General features: G+C 44.9%; 1 protein-coding gene across 1 annotated transcript; it reads right to left on the bottom strand.

The window, feature by feature from the left end:
- Positions 1 to 1,492: 1,492 nt before the first annotated feature.
- Gsg1l2 (GSG1 like 2) lies at positions 1,493 to 18,149 on the bottom strand. Its single transcript, XM_031354139.1, has 5 exons — positions 17,742 to 18,149; positions 8,839 to 8,886; positions 6,768 to 6,920; positions 5,594 to 5,705; positions 1,493 to 2,028 (listed from the first exon to the last, which is right to left on the bottom strand). Exons 1-5 carry the CDS (start codon positions 18,049 to 18,051, stop codon positions 1,779 to 1,781), a joined length of 873 nt encoding a protein of 290 aa, XP_031209999.1. The 5' UTR covers positions 18,052 to 18,149; the 3' UTR covers positions 1,493 to 1,778.
- Between the last annotated feature and the right edge of the window lie 3,391 nt (positions 18,150 to 21,540).

Below are 21,540 nucleotides of genomic sequence, written 5' to 3'. Positions count from 1 at the left end.
GTCGGGAAAAGCCCAGCATAGTGTTTGCTCTCTCTCCTGCTGCTTCTCATTTCACTTCAGAAGCTGAACATGGTTGTAAGATGTTCCATGGCTGGGCATCCCAGCCATGTCCCAGGCCACACACATCAGCCATGACTATAAGGGGCTTGCGGGGGGCGGGGGGGACTGCTGACCCAGGCCTGGCAGGAGAGAGCAAGGGAAGCCTTCGGGGTAGGGTGATCTTTCAGCCCCACCACCTGAGCACCTCTCAGGAGTCTTCTTTTTTCTTTTTTTTTCCCTCTTTTTTTCTGAGACAGGCTTCTCTGTGTAGCTCTGGTTATCCTGCAACTTGCTCTGTAGACCAGGCTGGCCTTGAACTCACAGAGATCTACTTGCCTCTGCCTCCTGAGTGTTGGGATTAAAGGTGTTCTCCACCACTGCTATTAACCTGAATCTTAAACATGGAGAAACTAGTTTAATTTTTCCCTATTACTCTTCGATAGTATAATTTAATTTCAGCACAAATTAGTGTTTTATTGTCAACATACAGCTTTTTTTTCAGAATATATTTATTAAGCACATAAATGCAGTACAAAAAAAAAAGATTCTGAGGGGCTGGTGAGATGGTTCATCAGGCAAAATTTGCCAGAAAATTTGAGGACATGAGTTCAATTCCTGGGATCCACACGGTAGAAGGAGAGACTCAATTCTGCAAGTTGTCCTCTCACCTCCACCCATGAACTGTAGCATGTGTACACACACACACACACACACACACACACACACACAAAATAAATACATAAACAAATAAATGTAAAAATTTTAAAATTATTCTGGGCTAGGATGTGCTTAAGGTTCTTGGAATTTGGCAGGCTCTATTCTTTTCCAAAATGCTCCAAATGCCTGATACCCTGTGGCTTAATCTCATGCCAGTTTAAGACAGAGGAGAGAATCATGCCGTGTCATAAATGAATGCACCAGGAAGTCCTGAGCACAGTGCCACCTCCCACAAGGTCTGCATGTTTGGCAGAGTTTATTTTTAGATGCAAGAATGCCTGGTGATTTAACACAAGCAGTACAATCCAAACATTTGCTCCACTTCACTGTGATAAGATGTCATGCCATTTCTATCTATTATTTTCCTGTCCTTCCAAACTGGCTTCGTTGTGAGCACACATTAGGAATTTATTTTGAGATCAGGTCCCTCTATTATGTAGCTCTGCTGTCTTGGAGCTGGCTATGTAGACAAGGCAGGTTTTGAACTCACAAAGATTCACCTGCCTCTGCCTCCTGAATTATGAGATTAAAGGCCTGTGTCACCACGTCCAGTAAAGAATTTTTTAGGCAACATAACTGATTTTAAAATTTCTATCTTCTTAAAGAAAATTAGAATGCACAGTATGGCATCACATTTCTTGCATCAACTAGAGAAAAATATTCCAGGTTTGTCTGTCAATGAATTTGTGTTGGTGACATATTTTGATTCTGCTGTAAGGGATGGGGAGTCCTTTCCTTCACCATTTTTCTCTTTAATATTTTCATGATCCAACTCTCTTTGGGATATTTATTAAACTCAGAGTCAAAGAAGCCTCAGATGTCCCTTTATACCAGAGTATTAATAGTTGATATCTTCTGTAGATATGATCTCCTCTAAAGATACAGTAATTGGAGGAGACATGAGATGCTAAGTCCAGAGAGGGGTAGTGGAAAGTTTACCTATACCATGGTCTTCTGAACTCCACTCCAATGGTGTTCGTTGTGGTAGTAAATGCCTGGCTTGTCTGCACGTGCAGCACTGGCTAGCACACAGACACTTTGCCTCCTGTACTTGGGAGCTGGTGCCCAGGAACATTCACGAAGACTCGTCCCGTAGGATGGGGAGTCGCTCCTGTTTGCCAAACTTTCTGTGAAGTCTCAGGCTGTGGGGTGTTGTGCTGAGGGTATGGACCACCTTTCTGTGCCCTTGGCATCTCTGCCTGGGCTGTGGTGTATCTGCTCATGGTCACCACTGACACAGCCATACAGAGAGCGAAAGATCCCCAGGCAAGGCTGCAACAGAAAGCACAGCAAGGAAAGAGCTAGAGTGGAATTCCAGGGCTGCTCTAGGGGGCAGCCACTCACTCAGAGGTAGAGACATTGCTGCTACCCACAGGGAATGCTGTTTTGTGCCTTTAGGGATGTCTTGGGGGTAAGGTAGGGAGGTTTCCTTTCACAGGTGGATTTTCTGTTGGAGTAGATTATAAAGTTCTACACCTCATGGAAAAATGATAAGGGAGGCAATTGCAGGGTTTATAGGGAAGAATGAGCAACACACAGTATTGAGGGGACAGCGTTACTAGAAGACAAGAAGGAAGTATATTCCATAGTCCCACTGAGTCCTTACACACCCTTATACACCCTTACACACACACACACACACACACACACACACACACACACACACACACACACACGCAGAGCAGGACATCAGCTAAAAGCCTGATTATGGATGACTGGCTAGCCCTCAGATGCCTTACACACCACAAAGAGGACCTCATACTCCTGTGCCTAGGAGATCACAGGTTTAGTCTCTGAAGGCACAGGCACAAAGGGCCCAGATTCTGGGATGGAAGGATGTGTGGGAGGCAGACGGCAAAGCTGGGTTTCTGAAAACAGGGTTTGCATGAAAAACTGACTATGCAGCAGAAACCTGTCCCTCCCCTTTCTCATGCCTAACCTCAGAAGTAAGGTTAGAAGACAAGCAGAGGATACCCCCACCTCCCCTATTCTGGAAAAAAAAAAAAGAGAAAGAGGCTAGGGTGTACTGGATGTCTTTGTGTGTCAACTTGACACAAGCTGGAGTTATCACAGAGAAAGGAGACTCCCTTGAGGAAATGCCTCCACGAGATCCAGTTGTAAGGCATTTTCTCAATTAATGATCAAGGGTGGGAGGGCCTATTGTGGGTGGTGCCATCCCTGGACTGGTAGTCCTTGGTTCTATAAGAAACCAGGCTGAGCAAGCCAGGGGAAGCAAGCCAGTAAGCAGCACCCCTTCCATGGCCTCTGCATCAGATCCTGCCTCCAAGTTCCTGCCCTATGTGAGTGAGTTCCTGTCCTGACTTCCTTTGGTGATGAACAGCAATGCGCAAGTATAAGCTGAATAAACTCTTTCCTCCCCAGCTTGCTTCTTGGTGGTACAACTGACCCTAGTGTTTTTGAGGGTCATGCCTGTGCTACACAGAGTGTGTTGGGGTTCTTATTTAAGTGGCTGACTCTCCCTATGCCTCTGGTTGTCTTAGTGTAAACCACAGTAAATTTCTGCCTAGAATTTTGTTTTTTAACTTTTCAAAAGTTCCAGGCATTAGGACAATTATGAATGACTGCTCTCCGCCAGCTGACTTTCTTTGGTTCTATTCTGTTAGGTTTTGACGCCAATGACTCCATTTTGAAGTTGGTGACTTTCTCCCAGCGTTAGAGGATATTGTGTGGGGTGACCATGTGAGTACAAGTGCACTGATTTTTTTTTTAAGATACAATATATTTGGGGCTGGTGAAGCAGATAAGTGGGAAAGCACAGCATGCGTGAGTCCCTTGGTTTGATCTCCAGCACTGCAAATAAAACCAAGAAATTACAAAGAAATTCCCATGGGGTCTTATATGGCATGGCTGACTGAGTCTTCCTGTTAGAGATAGACCTGTGTGTCATGACTTTCTGATAGAAATAGAAGCTAGGTCTAAAAGGGTCTAGCTCAGGAAAAAAATTCTCCAATCTGTGTTTAAAAATCTAGACTTTGCCATCTGTCAAGTAGTTTATAAATATAACATCTTTATTCTCTACAAGCTGAGGCCTCATTGCTGAAGACACAACTTACATACATCATAAAAGATGGAGGAATTGAACTGATGCCCAGCTAGAAGCTTCACTCCCTCCTACTGACTAGTGTTCATGGTACTGGAAGGTACTCTGTATAAGAGAAGTTATCATCAATATCACCCAGGTACAAACTCTGAAACCTACAACAGTTATCTGCAAGATCTACGGTGCAAGTGTCACAGACGTTATCAGAGTAACCAACCACTTTTTGATTGGACTCAGGCCCAACTCCCTAAGGTGGAACCCATACCTAACACTGTTAAAATGTCTGAGAATCTGAGTTAGGTTAGTTAGTTAGGTCATGAACCCTAGGGGAAAAGCTACTACTATCACTCCACAAAGTAATACAAGAATAAAATGACTTCTAATGACATACTGCTATACTCATGGAACAGAGCATCAATCAGCCCTCATCAGAGAAGCATCTTCTTGAAGCAGATGATAACACAAAGACTCACAATTGGGCAGAGAGTGAAAGACTTTGAAGCACTCATCTTCAAATGAGGTGGGTTTTTATATTATTATTAATCTCTCCCCTGGAGGTTCAGAGATCTATGGGGAAGAGGAGGCAGGAAGACAATAGAGTCAAGGTGATGGATGAGAAGAGTGTCTTCCAGACACAATAGGACTGATGCACCTTTGAACTCACAGACACTGTGACAGCATGCATAAAATCTCCACAGGTTCAAATTGGACAAAATTTCAGTGCTGAGCAGGCTAAGCAGACAAGGGCTCTTACCTCTAACCAAGAGCATGTTTGCAATTGATGCTTTCTGGAAAAGGGAAAGCCTTTTTCTCCTATGGAGTGTCAAAGGCTATATCAATCAACATTTCTGGGAAGGCTCTATACTCAGGAGTATAGGAGTATTTGATCAACATATAATGAAGTCTCTCTCTCTCTCTTTCTCTCTCTCTCTGGTTTGTTTTGTTTTGTTTGTTTTTTGGTATTATTGGTGTAGTGGCTATTTCTGGTTGTCAACTTGACTGTATCTGGAATGAACTACAATCCAGAATTAGAAGGTTCACCTGTGGCCCTAATCTGGAGGCTGAGAGATTCAAGTTTCCAACCTGAATCTTGGCATGGAGATCTTAAGGCATAGTGGCTATGAATCCTAGAAGATTAAGATAGGAACATATACGAGTTCAAGGTCATCTGGGATTAAAGGTGTGGTGGCACACGTTTTGCTGGAGACTTATATAAGGACATTGGAAAAAGGAAGGCTCTCTCTGCTTTGCCTGCTTGCCTTGTGAGACTAAGCAACTGCTAGATCCTTGGACTTCCATCCACAGCTGCTGCTGATAATTGTTGGGAGTTGGACTACATACAGACTGTAAGTCATCAACAAATTCCTTCACTACATAGAGACTACCATAAGTTCAATGACTCTAGAGAACCCTGACTAATACAATTGGGTTTTCTTTCTTTCTTTGTCTTGATTTTGATTTTTTGACAGTGGGCATGATACTGAGTCAGTTGGGAGGTAGAGAGGATCTGGGAAGAGTTGGTGGTGGAGAAAGAATATGATCAAGATATCTCGTATTAAAATTTTAAATAAGAAACTAAATTATAAAAAAACCTTAAATCAAGTCAAGATGGATAACTTTGCTCTACAGCTGAGAAGACTGGACTATAGAAAGGTTATCATTCCAGTCAAGAGTCACAAGAGTAGTAGGGATCAGCTCTATCACAATGTCTATTTACCTACAGAAATCTATGTCCATCTTTTCTGGTTCATCAGCACTTGTAACCAAGAAACTTACCAGTAGGACCAGCCATAGTCCCATGTCTGAGGCCGCCAATCTTCTGGTCCTAGGTTCACAGTGATTTGAAAACTAGTTGTATACATCATGTGAGCCACCATGCCCAGGAGTCCTGTGCAAGCAAAGCTTCATGAGTCACACTTGAGAACACAGCACAGTGGACAAATTCCTCTACCCTGCATGTGTTGGATGTTGGCAGTACTCTAGCATCCACAGATCCTTATGTAGTATGTGCACGTATGCATCCTTAAACACTCCATCTGATATCTCATCCCCATAGTAGAAACTGAAGAGACACCCACAAATAGGTCAGATCATAACCAAGAGAACATAGTAGATATCAGGGCCTGAGCAGGAGTTTCCACATGTCTGAGGCCCTGCTCTTTGCTACGGAAGATGTAGCAGTTGGAGTTTATCTTTCTACGTATCATAGCTATGACCCGGGCAAGATGTGTTAGGTTCATCAAACACAGCAGTGATGCACAAATTGGATTGAAACACATTAACAGAACTTAGTGTGTCTGTGTGGAGGCTGGAAGGTGTTCAGGATCCTATCTTGGTGGAGACAGTAACTTAAGGACTTTACAAGGCCAAGCTAAGTTGCTTGGAGAACAGAGGTAGTGTTAAAAAATGAAGAGTTCTTTATGGAACATTTTATACCAAACTTTGGTGATAATTTTTAAGATACTGAAGTCTAAAATAGTAGGTACACTTTTATTTTGTCTTCACCAAAGCCTAGCTATAAGCCTTAACTTACAGTAGTTAAGTAACTCTCCTAAAGTTACTTAATACATACTTGCATATAAGCAAGTATATATTAAATATTTACAGTATACTTATATACTTATAACAGAGGCTTGATCTCAGAAGGACTCATCTGTGCACTCAAGCCTAATTTCTTTGCTATGTGAGCTCATTGGTATTCTCAGCACCAGTGCAGCCTCTTCCCTGACTGTGACATGAACTGGTAAATGTTTCTCTCTACCTGTGACCATCTTCTTCCTTGTTAACACTACTTTCACCCAGTGGAATCAGTCCAGTGACTTACTCAGAAGACCAGCCATTTTATTGAGCTGTCCAGTGACTGGAGGGATCAAGCCAGCCTATTCCATGGCTTGAAGCATCATGACCTCCCTGGAGTAGTCTGGGAGAAACTGCTCCTGCTAGAAAATACCTGCAAGCACCATGAGGATAGCCACTGAGGCGTCCACGTTGAGCCAGCTGCATCCGGAACTGTAACAACTCAGGCTGAAGCCCAGGAGGATGACACCTGTCAGTATCAGGAAGATATCCAAGACTTCAGCCCCAATGGAGAGCCACAAAACTCCTACAAGCAGAAAGGACAGATACGATGAGTATTCAGGACCCATAAATGGAATGTTTGATCCTTTAGTTTTATTACTAACACACTTTCTGTTCTTATAACAAAAGACTGGAGGCTAGATATACTGTAAACAAGAAGGTCTATTAAGCTCACAGTTTTGGATGCTGTAAAGTCCATACAGCATGGGATAGGTTCTTGCAAAACTGCCTTAGTTATCTTATAACACTATGGGCATGGAATCATATATTCCAAGCTAACATAAAGCCAGAGGGACAGGGAGAGGCCAGGCTTTGCTTCTTCCTCTCCTCCTCCTCCTCCTCCTCCTCCTCCTCCTCCTTCTTCTTCTTCTTCTTCTTCTTCTTCTTCTTCTTCTCCTTCTTCTTCTCCTTCTCCTTCTTCTTCTTCTTCCCCCTCTTCCTCCTCCTAACACTCTTTCATGGGAAGTAACTCAGGGTTAGTGCAAGGAAGTACATTGATTCCTTCTCAGCAGTACCCCCAATGATCTTAAACCTCCCATGGTTCCTCAGCATCTCTCAGTCACTTTGCCCTGGGGACCAAGCTTCCAATGTTAAGTACTCCCTGTGGACTCATGTAAGAAGAGGTAGTGATGTGAGACATCTCGCTACTGCAAGCTTTTAAGGTGAAGACTAAAGGCACCTTTGTTGAGTCTTAGGAACTTCGTGGGTCAAGGGAATCCTAGGGCCTCACAGAGATGGGTATAAAGACTATCCACAGGTGGGAGGGAAATCATAAGCAAGACCCTGACATAGGACTGCAAGAGATTCTGTGAATATCCACTCTTCAGCTTAAGAGTGAGCACATTATTCTGATTCCAGTGGAGACATTGTCTTTACATTTTTACAGAAGATGCACAGGACCTGGTGAGATGGCTCTGAGGCTAAGAGCACTTGCTACTCTTTTTTTTTTTTTTAAGGAATTATTTATTTTATTTATATGATTACACTGTAGCTGTCTTCAGGCATACCAGAAGAGGGTATTAGATCCCATTACGGATGGTTGTGATCTACCATGCTGTTGCTGGGATTTGAACTTATGACCTCTGGAAGAGCAGTCAGTGCTCTTAACTGCTGATCCATCTCTCCAGTCCTACACTTGCTACTCTTGAAGAGGACCAGCATTCAGTTACCAGCACCCAAGTCTGGGGAGACAACCCCCTATAACTCCAGCTTCATGGGATCTCACTCCTCTTCTGGCCTCTGCTGACACCTGCAAACAGGTGCGCAGATTCACCCCTCCCCCATCTATAAAAGAAGATACGTAAAGTTAAATATGAGGGCAGAGGGGTCAGAGCATTTAAGAACTCTGAGTGGGTTCCAGTTCCACCAGCACCCCTTGTTTCCATGCAAGCTGCTTGTGCCACCTTGCTGGGAGCACAGCTGGAGCTGTGTTGGATGTGGGGTGAAAGCAGAATGGACAGAGGGGATGGAAGGGAAGTGGAAATTTGTAAAAGCTCCACTACCAACCAGGCAAGACAGCTGATGGGACAGAGAAATGCCTAAGACTAGCACAGTCCTCTCTGCAGCTTCATAAATCCTCTGTTCTTGCTGGGAGAGCAGATACCGAGACAGCAAACACAAACTGAATGGGGGAGTGGAGAGAAGAAGGTACACACAAGGCAATGGTATTCCAACTCGGCCTCTTCCTTACCCACAGAGCTTGTGATTAGCCACAGTGGAAATATTTATGGTTCAGGAAGCTGCAGACTCCACCCAGTTTCCTGACACCTCTTGAAGCTGGCTACCATCTTCTAGCACATCAGTGCTGCAAGACTCATGAATGGAGCCTCTGCTGATTTCACAGGAAAGCCATATCCAACCATCTCATCATTTCCCTCACTCCCAATAGAACAATTGGAGTTGTTCGAATTGTGAGGGACCCTGGCTGCAACCATGATGCTTACCTTGTCCCTCAGTGGGTACTATCCCCAGGAAGCACCTACACCGCTCACCTAGAAGACAAGGAGAACACAGCCAAGTACTGTTCCACAAGACAGAAAAACAGATGCTGAAAACGTGCTGTATGGGCACACTTCTATTCAGCTGTGAAGAAAAATGAATTTACAGAAAGTCGCATGGAACTAGAAAGCCTTCTTTTGTGAGTGGTAACCCAGGCCCAGAAAGACAACTGTCACACATTTTCCCAGGCATAGTCTAGCATGTTACTCTTAAGCATGTATGTCCAAGTGGAAGTGAACATTAGTAAAGGCGGAAGCTAGAGAGGATCCCTCGTGGCTAGAGGAAAAAGAGGCTCTAATGGTGGGAGGGTGGACGTAGAGCGAAGGGGAGGTGAGAGGGTAGAGCGAGGAAGGGGGAATGGCAGAGGAAGTGGAGGAAAAGGGAGCAGGGCAGTGGCAGAAGATGGTGTGTGTGTGTGTGTGTGTGTGTGTGTGTGTGTGTGTGTATGTGTATGTGTGTGTGTATGTGTGTGAATGTGTGTGTGTGTGAATGTGTGTGTATGTGTGTGTATGTGTGTGCATGTGTGTGTATGTGTGTGTGTGGTGTGTATGTGTGTGTGTATGTGTGTGTGTGGTGTGTATGTGTGTGTGTGTGGTGTGTGTGTATGTGTGTGTATATGTGTGTGTATGTGTGTGTATGTGTGTGTGTATGTGTGTAGTTGGGGAGAGACACTACACACACATCAGTCTCTGAGTGCACTTCTGTGACTGTCTCCAGGAACCTTCCAGACTTTGTAGTAAGGCATCAGTGGAAACATGTGATAGATCACCTCAAGCACTTTTGTGCTTAATTGTTGACAGAGGCCAGTATGAGGCTCTCTATCCTGCAGATTTGAAAGCCAGGCTCCAAACAAGATACGTGTTGATAGAGAGATTGAAAGTGAGATTTTTGAGGCTGTGGGTACGGCTCAGCAGGGCATTTGCCTAGCATTTGCAAAGTCCTAGGTTTAATTCCTAGTACTGAAAAGGAAGGAAGGAAGGAAGGGAGGGAGGGAGGAAGGAAAAGAAAATGGGGCGTTTCTATCTGAGAATTGGTACATTTCCCTACATCACCACCTGCTATCTCTCTACCTAATGCTTGGAGATGTATATTAGTCTGTTTTCAACTATAGCATAATACTCAAGTCTGGATACTTTTCAAAGAAAATAAGTAGTTTTTCAGTTTTCAATTTTGGACCTATAAGAGCAAGAGCTTGGCTTCTGCTTGACTTCGATGAGGGCCTGGACTTCTAGCTAAATTATACATGGCAGATGCTGTCATGGTAGGAGTAGGTACAAGAGGTAGAGAGCAGCCACTGTGTGATGGAGGAACAAGGGATTCACCCTCTCGGGAACTAGCCAGACTCTCAGGAGGAAGAGGGTAGCAGCCAATGACCTAATCACCTTTCACTAGGTCCCATCTCTGAAAAAAGTCCTACTGCCTTAACTACCACACTGGGACCAGGCTCAGTGCTTGAACCTTTGGGGGGGGCACCCTCAAACCATATCCCAAGCACATGAAAGGAGTGTGTCTTCATTCTGAGAAGAGCTGTTGTTTCCAACAGTAATGCAGGAGAAGCCAGGGGTAGGGTAAGAGCAGGGGCAGAGGCAGGACAGAGGCAGGGCAGGGGTAGGGGCAGAAGGAGCTAGGAGCAGCGCAGGAGCAGCGGAATTCAGGAGCAGAGCAGGGACAGGGCACAGAGCACCAGAAGGCCAGCTGCACAGATTAAGAGAATTCCCAATAGCTTAGAAGGACAAGATTAGCTGGGCCCAGAGAGCTAGACCTGAGTGACCCCTTGATTAATGTGAATCCTCAGAAACGGTGTTCCTTCTGAACAAAGCCAGCAGGATTAAGAAGAAAAATCTTTACAAATCCCATGAAGCCAGAGAGGCGGGTGTTACATAGCTTGGCAGGGCTTGGGCAGCCAAGAGGCACATCAAGCCAGCCTTAGGAGAATGCATAAAAGCCCTAGGTGCACAACTCTGCCCCCGAGGCCTGCCCCAGAATCAAGGCCCCAGGGCTCTCCATATGCCCCTGTATGAATGCTCCGAGTTCAGTACAACAGCTCAGGGTCTCCTCAAGCACATATCATTGATTCAGAGATTTGCCCAAGGAAAAGAAGACAAGAGCCTTGACTCCTCCAGGAGCTTTACTGCAAATGTTTATTTCAGAATGTGAAAAAAGAGATGTAGTCTCCCTTTTAAAGCTCGGCAGGGCCCATTTGCATGGAGACGAGCTGATTTGGATAGGGAAACTTTCCTCAGTCAGGTCCCATCCCACAAAACTGGGGTGCCAACCCACCCTTAAATCCTGCACTTGGTTAGGAACATCTTCCTGAGACCTGAGTCTTTCTTGCCAGTGACACTGAACCTGTTCGACCCCCTCAACACCCTCTCCACTGTGTGTACCACTTCTCCTTCACTTCTGTTCTGACCCTTCCTTTCTTCTGTCCCGAATCCTGAGTGCTTGTGATGCAGTCAGTGATTCAGTGTTATGTCCTGTACCGTATCACAAACATGCCTTTGGGGGCCCTTGTAAAGCTCTACATAGATTTTTCAGTTGGGAGATTGAAAAATCCAAATCTCTCCTTTTGTAAAAGCGAAGGATCTGTCTGTATTGAACTCCCAAGAGGACTTGACCTCAATGTTGAGTTGAACTAAAAGAGATGACGCCTTGGCCAAAGCATGAAGTTCAAGATCAGTGGCAACCCCAACTTCATTCATGTCTGTTACCACCTCCTGTGAGCTCTTCACATCTGTGACTTCTATTTATTATGATTATGATTATTATTCTTTTTAAAAGATTTTATTTATTTATTTTATATATATGATGAGTACATTGTAGCTGTCTTTAGACACACCAGAAGAGGGCATCGGATCCTATTACAGATGGTTGTGAGCCATCATGCGGTTGCTGGGAATTGAACTCTGGAAGAGCAGTCAGTGCTCTTAACCACTGAGTCATCTTTCCGGTCCACGATTATTATTTTAAAGGAATGAGCTCTCTGTCTGTATGTACACCTGCGTGAAGAGAGCATCACATCTTACAGATGGTCCTGAGCCACCATGAAGTTGCAGGGAATTGAAGTCAGGACCTCCAGAAGAGCAGCCAGTGCTTTTCACCACTGAGCCATCTTACCAGCCCCAACACTTGTACCTCCTGATATCTAGCTTTGACTTACCCTCTAATATGTTAGGTATTAATTAATTCCAATATCAAGTAAAAACAACATTAAACTTTTTGCTTTAGGTACATCCTGGGAAACACAGAGAGGATGATGTGTTCTGGGATGGGGAATTCTTTTCTGGGAAGATATCTTCCTTCTGTCTTAAAACAATGGCAACATAGTAATATTTAGAGACCTCGACTTTCTTTTTTCTTTCTTTTTTCTTTCTTTACTTATTTAAAAGCCTTTATTAGGCTTTTTCCAAAACAGGGTTTCTCTGTATAGCCCTAACTGTCCTGGAACTCACTCTGTAGACCAGGCTGGCCTCAAACTCAGAAATCCGCCTGCCTCTGCCTCCCAAGTGCTAGGATTAAAGGCATGTGCCACCACCTCCTGGCCAAACCTTGACTTTCTTATACCAAGGAGTATGGAAAATGTGAGCAGAGGAGCTTTAGACAAATGAGCAGACAGCATTCACAATAGTTATTAGATTGCAGGGTAACAGGAAAAGTCAGAGGGAAGAGTGCGAAGTCCAAGTTCATCAGTCTCTAGCTACACAACCTTCAATGGTGCGCATGCACTTCTAGAATGTAGTTTCTCTCTGTAATTCTCATATAAATAATAGAAATAGATGTGAATATAGAAACCTCTAATAGGGGCTGGTGAGACGGCTCAGCGGGTAAGAGCACCGACTGTTCTTCAGAAGGTCATGAGTTCAAATCCCAGCAACCACATGGTGGCTCACAACCACCCGTAATGAGTTCTGACACCCTCTTCTGGTGCGTCTGAAGACAGCTAAAGTGTACTTACATATAATAAATAAATAAATATAAAAAAAAAAAGAAACCTCTACTAAATTTTGGGAAACATTGGGATGTGTCATACTAATCAGTTTTTGTTTTTTTGTGGAATTTCGCAGAGACATTTTACATGCTAATGGACACTGTGAGTTTCCAAGAAAAAATATAATATGCAACAATTTCTAGTCTTGTTTTAAACTCTCTTTGTTTATTTTCTTTAGGGAACATGTCTATGGAATGAGTTTAGGACCATCCAGTGAGGTCCTTGTTAAAGGCTCTTCCTGTCCTGAACTCAAGAGCAGAGGTGCACAAAGGTGGGACAGAACCAAGAAACCCATCCTTAATTTCTACTCAAGATTGTGTGTGCATTGCTAAGAACATCTGTCTTCTTTAAAATTTAGTGTGTGTGCCAGTTGATGTGGGAAAGACCCTCTAGTACCATCCAAGTGGAAGTGGTGTGTGTGTGTGTGTGTGTGTGTGTGTATGTGTATTCCCTGGGTTGACAAGAATGTCAAGGGGACTTCCTCTATCGCCTCTAAAGTGGTTCTCAACCTTTGGCAAACCTTGGTCTCCAAAAATATTTACATTGTGATTCCTAACAGTAGCAAAATTACAGTTATGGATTAGCAACGAAGACAATTTTATGGTTGGGGTCAACAAAACATGAGGAACTGTATTGCAGCATTATGAAGGCTGAGAACACTAAAGGGAGGAGTCCAAAAGAGCTTCACACAGCCTCTCAATGTTGTCCTCAGATCCTGTTGTAGGATGGGGACCTGCCCCTCACATGCACATAAGCTGACCAAGGACTTCTTATCTGAAGCCTTAGGGACAATTTGTACCAGGTACCAGTCTCGTGTTGCTGTGACTAAGGGACACATGCCTCATACAGATGGCCAGCTTATACCTGCTTCTGGGCCTTCTTAAAGTCCAATTCTTCCCTTTCTTTAAGTCCAGCCGAGGCAGTGTTTCTCATAGAGAAAGCAACTCGCATCTTTCTAATTTTCTGATCCTATCCTCAAGCTTAGCCACCATCGAGGGCCCTCCTCCTTCAGACATCACAAATAGCATGCCAATGCCAGTGCAATGGTCAAGTTTCTACAGTTAGACTTTCCCCTGATACAAGGGAGTTGCAGCTGCCCCAGTGACATGAAAAGGCCACGTGAGCTCTGATCTGCACTGAGGCTCCCTCTTGTTCCTTGTCCTGTGTTCTAGTGTCAAACCCTGATTTGGCCACCTCAGACCAGATCAATTCATTTCTTTCTGCCTGGAACACCCTGGCCCCTGATCTCCATCTATTAAAATCCCAGATACGGGGCTTGGGGGGAACAACTCAGTTGATAAACTGCTTGCCTCAAAATTGTGAGTATCTGAGTTTGATCCTCAGAAACCAAGTTTAAAATGTTGGGCGTGGTGGTGTTAGCTTACAATCCCAATGGTGGGAGAGTGGAGATTGGAGAATCCCGGGGTGGATTTCTGGCCAGCCATTGTTGCCTAAATAGTGAAGTCAGGGCCAATGAGAGACCCTGTCTTAAAGCAGGTGTCACTCTCAAGGATGACACCTGAGGTTGTCCTTGGGCCTCCAGATACATGTGCACACACACATAGCCCCCTTCACACATACAAACACGCACACATTTAAAACTAAGGCACATGTGGTGGCTGGCTGAGTTTGGGAGGTCCCTTTGGTAGTCTTTCCTGGCCACCTGCTTTATGAAGACTCTAGACGTAAGCAGCGTCGCCTTTGCCCACTAACATGGACGGATGAGCCTCTGTCTTAACCATCACCACACCCTTCCTTGTTTTACCTTTATAGTAGATATTTTCCAGTGGCTTTTAGCTCTCAGCACCGTGGTCCCCTCTCTGTTAAGACCCGGTTCCCCTAATCTCATGCCAAGCATGGAAATGCTCATTAGTGAATATACTCCATGATACTCCAACTCTCTTGTATCCAGAGGGCTTTTCTGTGTCCCGGGGTATGTTTCTCTAGCTGTGATGTGTGCCATAATCACCAGGGAAGGAAATTAGAAACACCGATAGCTACTCTAGGGAAAACAGAGCTGAGTGGGAAAGAAATGTTAACACTCTGAGGATGGGAACAGAAGCAGCAATTAGAACTCCGGGGAGAGCAAAAAATCTGCACAAACAATAAATATAATGAGAACACCAGTTCTGTTGCCAGAATGAGCAACATCGAGTCGAAGTTAGAGGCTTATTGAATACAGCAGTGATATTGCTGGACAAAGAAGATGGCAGGCATTATGTGGGGTATTGTCAATGGAGTGATGTTTTATTTATCATACTGTTAAGTCAATAGCTAATGTCTAAAATAAAGACATCCATGTTTGTTCTTCATATTGAAAGTGTCCCCTGAAGGAAGGGACAGAGAATGGTAGTTTTATCTCATAAGCCTTTCAAAATGTGTGACTCTTATTAGCTCTATGTAAATATTACCTTAGCTAAACTACAAAACAAAACAATAACAAAAAAACTCCAACCAACCGACCAACCAACAAAACAAACATAAACAAAGAGCAGGTTTCTAGACTCCAGCCCACATCTATTGAGTTAGAACCTCTGGGGCTGGGTGCCTGGAGGCTTAAGCTTCCAGGGTGATTCCAATCCCTGCCATTATACACAGCTGTGGAACTAGATGAAGCCACCTCAGATGTGGGGGAAACAGATCTAGAAACAAAACAGAGGTTGTTAAGCCATTTTCGCTTATGGGTGTGGTACCTACAGTTCCCAAACAGAAAATATGGGACTGTTTTGGTGATTCTAGAAGAGGCAGAGCCAGAAGCCAAATGTAACTGTGGGTGGGCAAGTGGAAGGTGCTGAGGGGTATCAAGAGAGTGTATTTTCTACACTAGTACTCTAGAGAAAAGAGAGTTTGGGAGGTCCCTTTGGTAGTCTTTCCTAGCATTAGTGATGTGTCTGAATCACACTTAGCACAATGGCTAAGGTAGGTCATGTGTTTGCCCTCAGCAGCTCGTTTGGATGGGGCTGGAGGTAGTTATACTGCATCTCAGAGTATGGTCCCTATTGCAGTCTACTTAGGCTGCAAGAACAAAATTTCAAATGCTGCAAGGGTGGTAAAATAAACATCTGAATGAGAAATATTAAGCGGGGACTGCTAGGGGTGTTTCCTCTTTTCACTGTGGGGCCTTTGCTGTGAAAACAGAAGAGCTTGCCAGCCCTGAGCACAGGACTCAGCCAGCCTGTCCAACAGCAAGGTTGACAGTTCTCTGTCTTCTATTCTTTGTGAGGTAACTCTGCTCTATGTACTACCCCCCATCTTCTCTTTCTTCTTCCCCCACCCTTTATTTTATAAGCCCCCATTCTCCATCAGCAAAGTCTGGAAGATGTTAATGAATTGGGGCAGATTGACCCAAGACAAAGCTTGTGGCTGTATAAATTCTCTGAGCCCCAGTCTCCTGCTTCAGGGCTGAGGGGTCTGGGACATCTACCGTGCAGGGCTGTTTCAGGGACAGACTGAGATAAAGGTCCAGCTCGTTATGGACTGTGATTGTGATGGATTTGGAGGTGATCTAATGATGCTAAGAGCTGTGCACATGGGGGTGTTTGCTTTGGTTTTTTTTGTTTGTTTGTTTAGTTTTGTTTTTTGGATTTTTCGAGACAGGGTTTCTCTGTATTCCCTGGCTGCCCTGGCACTCACTCTGTAGACCAGGCTGGCCTTGAACTCAGAAATCTGCCTGCCTCTGCCTCCCAAGTGCTGGGTTTAAAGGTGGGCACCACCACCTCCCGGCTTTTTTTTTTTTTTTAATAGACTCCTTTGTTTCAAGAGGTATTAAAAAAGCAAGAGAGACTCAACATAGGAGGAACTGGGGTAATGGCTCGGTGCTGAAGAGTTTGCTGCTCTTGCAGAGGCGTTGGCTTTGGTCTCTAGAACAAATCAGGTGTCTCACAACAGCCTGCAACTCTAGATGCTGGGAATCGGATGCCTTCTTCTGGTCTCTGAGTGTACACAGACACACACACAGACACACACACACACACACACACACATACATACACACATACACACATACACAGAGAGAGAGAGAGAGAGACAGATAGACAGACACATACACAGATTCATATTCTCACACACTTATTTTGAAAATTAAGGCACACCAGAGAGAGAGAGAGACAGACAGACAGACAGACACATACACAGACACACATTCTCACACACTTAGTTTGAAAATTAAGGCACACATGCACACACACAGATACACAGAGAGAGAGAGAGAGAGAGAGACAGACAGACAGACAGACAGACAGACAGACAGACACATACACAGACACACACTCTCACATACTTTGAAAATTAAGGCATACACGCGCGCGCACGTGCGCGCGCGCGCGCGCACACACACACACACACACACACACGCATACACACACACACACACATTAAAAAGTTAAAGCTGGGGCATAGCAGCACACATCTTTAATCCTAGCATTGGAAGGCAGATTTCTTTGTGAGTTTGAGGTCAGCCTGATCTACATTCCAGGCCAGCCAAAGCTACAAAGTTAGACTCTGTCCCAAGTAACAACAACAACAACAACGACAACTTTTAGAGTGAGAAAGGAATCTTAGGGATGCAGCTTAGAGGAGGGTAGCAGCCACCTTTGACTCCTGAGGAACTGAGAGACAAGTGGCAAACAGATGAATACTTGTGCTTTAATAAAGAGTATGTCAGGCACTTCCTCAATAAGTACCTTCTCCGTTCTCATTTTATAGATGAGAAAACTGAGACTCAGAGGTAAAGGACTTGCTTAAGCGTACATAGACAGTCCATGGCAGACCCAAGATTCACACCTAGGTAGTCTGACTCTGGAGCCCCTTCTCAGGGCCATCCTACTTCTGTTGGCCTGGGGACACATAGACAGCACTCACCTGTGCTATTGAAGCTTTCCTCACAGGACTGCCAAAGCCCTGCATGAAACCTGCGTTGGATAAACTTGTCATCCCCTGACTCCCAGATGTACTGGACGGCCTGACTGTCGTCGCGCCTTCTGCCCGTGCTGCTGCTGGCCAGGCTGAAGTGAATGCAGTTCAAGCCTCCTAGGAGATCCTGGCATAGAGGTTTTGTCGTTCGTCGGATCCCCTCGCACCAGTGGCTGCTGCCCATGGCTGTGAGGGAGAAGGCAAGGGCTAGGCAGATGGGGAAGAGGGTCAGCATCCGCTGCCACCTTGTCCTGTCCATGGCAGAATGAAGCTCCCAGTGCCAACATGAGTGAGGGCCCCCTCCTCTCTACTGTATCACCGTCTCCATCTCCCAGCCCTGCCATCTGGCATCCTGACACGCCTTCTTCCTGGTCCTCTGGGGGGAACCTGGATATCCCAGGATATAGCATCTGTGTAAATACCATGGCCAGAGCTATTCTCCTAGGAAGAGGTTCAGAGTGGGCCTTTCCATCCACCCTTGAATGAGTATGTGCAGGGAACACTGGTTCATTTTAGAAACCAGTGGTAAAAGATGCATAACATAAAATGTACTGCCTTAACCGTCAAATGTATGGTTCAGTGGTAGTAAGCATGGTCACATTGCTTGGAAACTTTTACCTCCATCTCCAAAACTCTTTTCAGCTTATAAAACCAAAGCTCTGTCACCATTAAACAATTCTCCATTCCCTCTCCTCCCAGATCCCGGAAGCCTCCACTGTCCTTATTGTCTTGGAATTCTATGAGAAGTCTCATAGAAATGCAACAATGCAGTATTTGTCCTTAGGTGTCTGCTTTATTTCCCATAGTACAAATGTCCTCAAACCTCATTGTGCCTTAGTATATGCCAAAATCTCTTGACTCTCTGAAAGGCAGAATAGTATTCCCCTGTGCTCATTAGAACACACCTTGACTCTCTGCTTCTCTCTTGATGCCTGGGTTGTTTCCTTTGACAATTGTAAAGGAGGACATTGGTTTTGAGCGAAGGCCCAGACTATCTGGGTGGCTGTCTTGATGCCCCACTACACTCTTTCTTTCAGAATAAAAAGGTGGTCCCTTGGTGCTAGACTCCAGAAGCATGAGATGCTCTCTTCCTAAAAGAATTAGTTTACAAATAACTAGGTTTCGGGCTGGAGAGATGGCTCAGAGGTTAAGAGCACTGACTGCTCTTCTGAAGGTCCTGAGTTCAAATCCCAGCAACCACACGGTGGCTCACAACCATCCATAATGAGATATGATGCCCTTTTCTTGTGTGTCTGGAGACAGCTACAGTGTATTTACATATAATACATAAATAAATCTTTTAAAAAAACAAATAACTAGGTTTCATAATGGTATCTTAAGATGTAATGTGCTTTATCGTTTCTCTTTCTACTTTCCTCCCCATACGTCCTCCTTTTGCTCTCCCACCCTCAGCCACCCCCTTTTGACTTTCATGATACACCTGATCTTCTGTACTGTCCCTCTGGTCTCCTAATGCCTCTTGTGTCCTCTCGTAGCCTCTCATCCAGTTGGGTAGTCCACGTGTGCTTTCGCACACCTTTATCCGCATACGTAAAAGTTAGAAGTTAGGATCTGCATACGAGAGTGAACATACAAGCAACATAGAAGCTTGGGGGAATTTCTGGGCCTGTTTCTTGCCCAGCCTTAGAAAAGAGAGATTGCAGAGAACAGGTGCTTAGCCCAGAGACTGAGAGATGCAAGGCACAGGCAGTTTGCTTCCAAACCTACGTATTGTGCAGAGTGGGATGGGACATGCGCCCGACTGCCTGTAGAAATTAGCACCAACCTAGGACTGAAAAGCCCTTGGACCATCACCCACATCCTCACTGAATGGGTCCTTGTAGGAGCAGCAATGGTGATGACCCTTAAGGGAAGGGAAGGCTAGGCCCCACCCCTTAGTAGCCAAGCTTAGAGTAGGGTTGGGAAGGAGTGTGAAGCCTCCCAAGAAGTTCATCTTTTACTTAGGTTTCCAGTAATAAACCAAAAACTAAACTGTTTTTAGGATGGGGAAAGAAAAGGCAATTAGAAACTCCAGGAAAAGTCAAAATTTACATAAGAAATTCAATAAGCCCCAAGGCAGGAAGGAATAGAGAGGAAAGAGTCTATGTGGACTCAGATGATCACCAGCTCCTCATTAAGTGCTGAGCAGCCCCTGGAGGTGGCCAGTTCAGATGTGCAGTGACATTTGTGTTTGTCTCTCTCCATCTGCTCTTCCCTGCTGGTGAGGCCGGAGGTCCTGTGTTCTGTGCTCTCCATAGCCTTAGAAATCACATGCAGCTCTCATAGACAGGTTTACCGAATTTTGACACTAGATGGCATCCGTCCAACAGGTAGCAGGGAGCGAAGCTGGATGGTATGCAAGCAGACCAAGGCAAGTCCTTTCAGGGGGAAAAAACAGGAAAAAATGTTTTTGAGAAACATTCAAAGAAGCAAGAAGGAATATTTGTACAAAGCAGGTGCTTTCTCCCCTCTCCTTTGATATAGACAGAATAGCTTTACAGCCACATTCAATACACACACACACACACACACACACACACACACACACACACACACACAGAGGTTTTCTTCCCTCCATTCCACTTCATCCTATTCTCTGTGGTTCCAAAGAGATGACCAAATTGACTGTAGAAATCACACCAGAATAAAAGCCCATCTGGGAGCCTTTTCCAGACTGATCTTTTTTCCATTAAGGTTTGAATTCTTGCCACGTGAGGGTTTTAAGATTTTTAGGGATTTTTATCTAGAGGAGCTCACCTGCTTTCCCATGAATGTTCAGAATTCACTGGGCTTGGTCAGTTAACGGAAATGAACTATGGTTTGACTTAAACGTGAAAGGAAAAAAATGGAGGGAGAGAAAGAAGGGAGGGAAAGAGGGAGAGAAAACTGCCTTTCGTGCCTCTTGCTTGCCATTCTGGCATTTTGTTTCTCACCTTCCACTTGGGTCTCCAATAGATAGAAAGCTGGGAACCAGCCAGGGAGAAGAGGAGTGAGGGGGCCCAAACAGAGCCTTTGAGACAGAGAAGAGCCTGCTAGAGAACAGGAGCTTGCTTTGAGACTCTGCATGCTAACGAATAGTTGCTGACCAGGTAGCTGTGGTCAGGTGACATGGCTGGAAGGCCTGGCTTTGTCTATTACTTGCTGTGCAGCCTTGAACAAACAACCTGGCCTCTCTGAACCTCACTATTTCTCAGCCCTCAGATGAAGAAGTAATGGTACCTTGGAAGGATTCTCTTGAGTTCAAGTGAAATAGGGCAGAAGGTGGAAGTTTTGTAACCATAAACTGAAGTGGGGAGGTGGGGTGTTGATTAGTAAGTAGACATGAATACCATAAAAGTATCTGTCTGGTGGTCAGAACAACACCGTGTGCAGAACACAACGGCCTACTCAGAACACGTGGACAATGGAGAGGCACCAAGCTCTGCGCTTCCCACCCACTGTTTTGTTATCTTTTGTTATGGTGTGGACATAACTCTCGGCACTGAACAGGCTTTTGCTGCAGACCTTGGGTCTCTGAGACAGGAAAACTGTCCTTGTTACTACTGCAAAGTAATAACTTCGGAGCTCAGAGGTAGCCCTGCCCTGGCGTGGTTTAGAAAGCTTTGATGCCTTAGAAAGAAATCCTGGCTTAAAAGATGCCTACCTGGCATCCGGGCCCATCCTCTCCAGCCATCTGAACCTCAGTCTGGTTGTGTGAGTGGAGTAGAATCCTCGGAATGGAAGCCATGCCTTGCTTTTTCTTCTGGGC

Source organism: Mastomys coucha, unplaced genomic scaffold, assembly GCF_008632895.1.
Source record: "Mastomys coucha isolate ucsf_1 unplaced genomic scaffold, UCSF_Mcou_1 pScaffold5, whole genome shotgun sequence".
Lineage (NCBI taxonomy): Eukaryota > Metazoa > Chordata > Mammalia > Rodentia > Muridae > Mastomys > Mastomys coucha.
The sequence above is the reverse complement of the archived record's forward strand: the minus strand, read 5'-3'. Positions and strand labels throughout refer to the sequence as shown.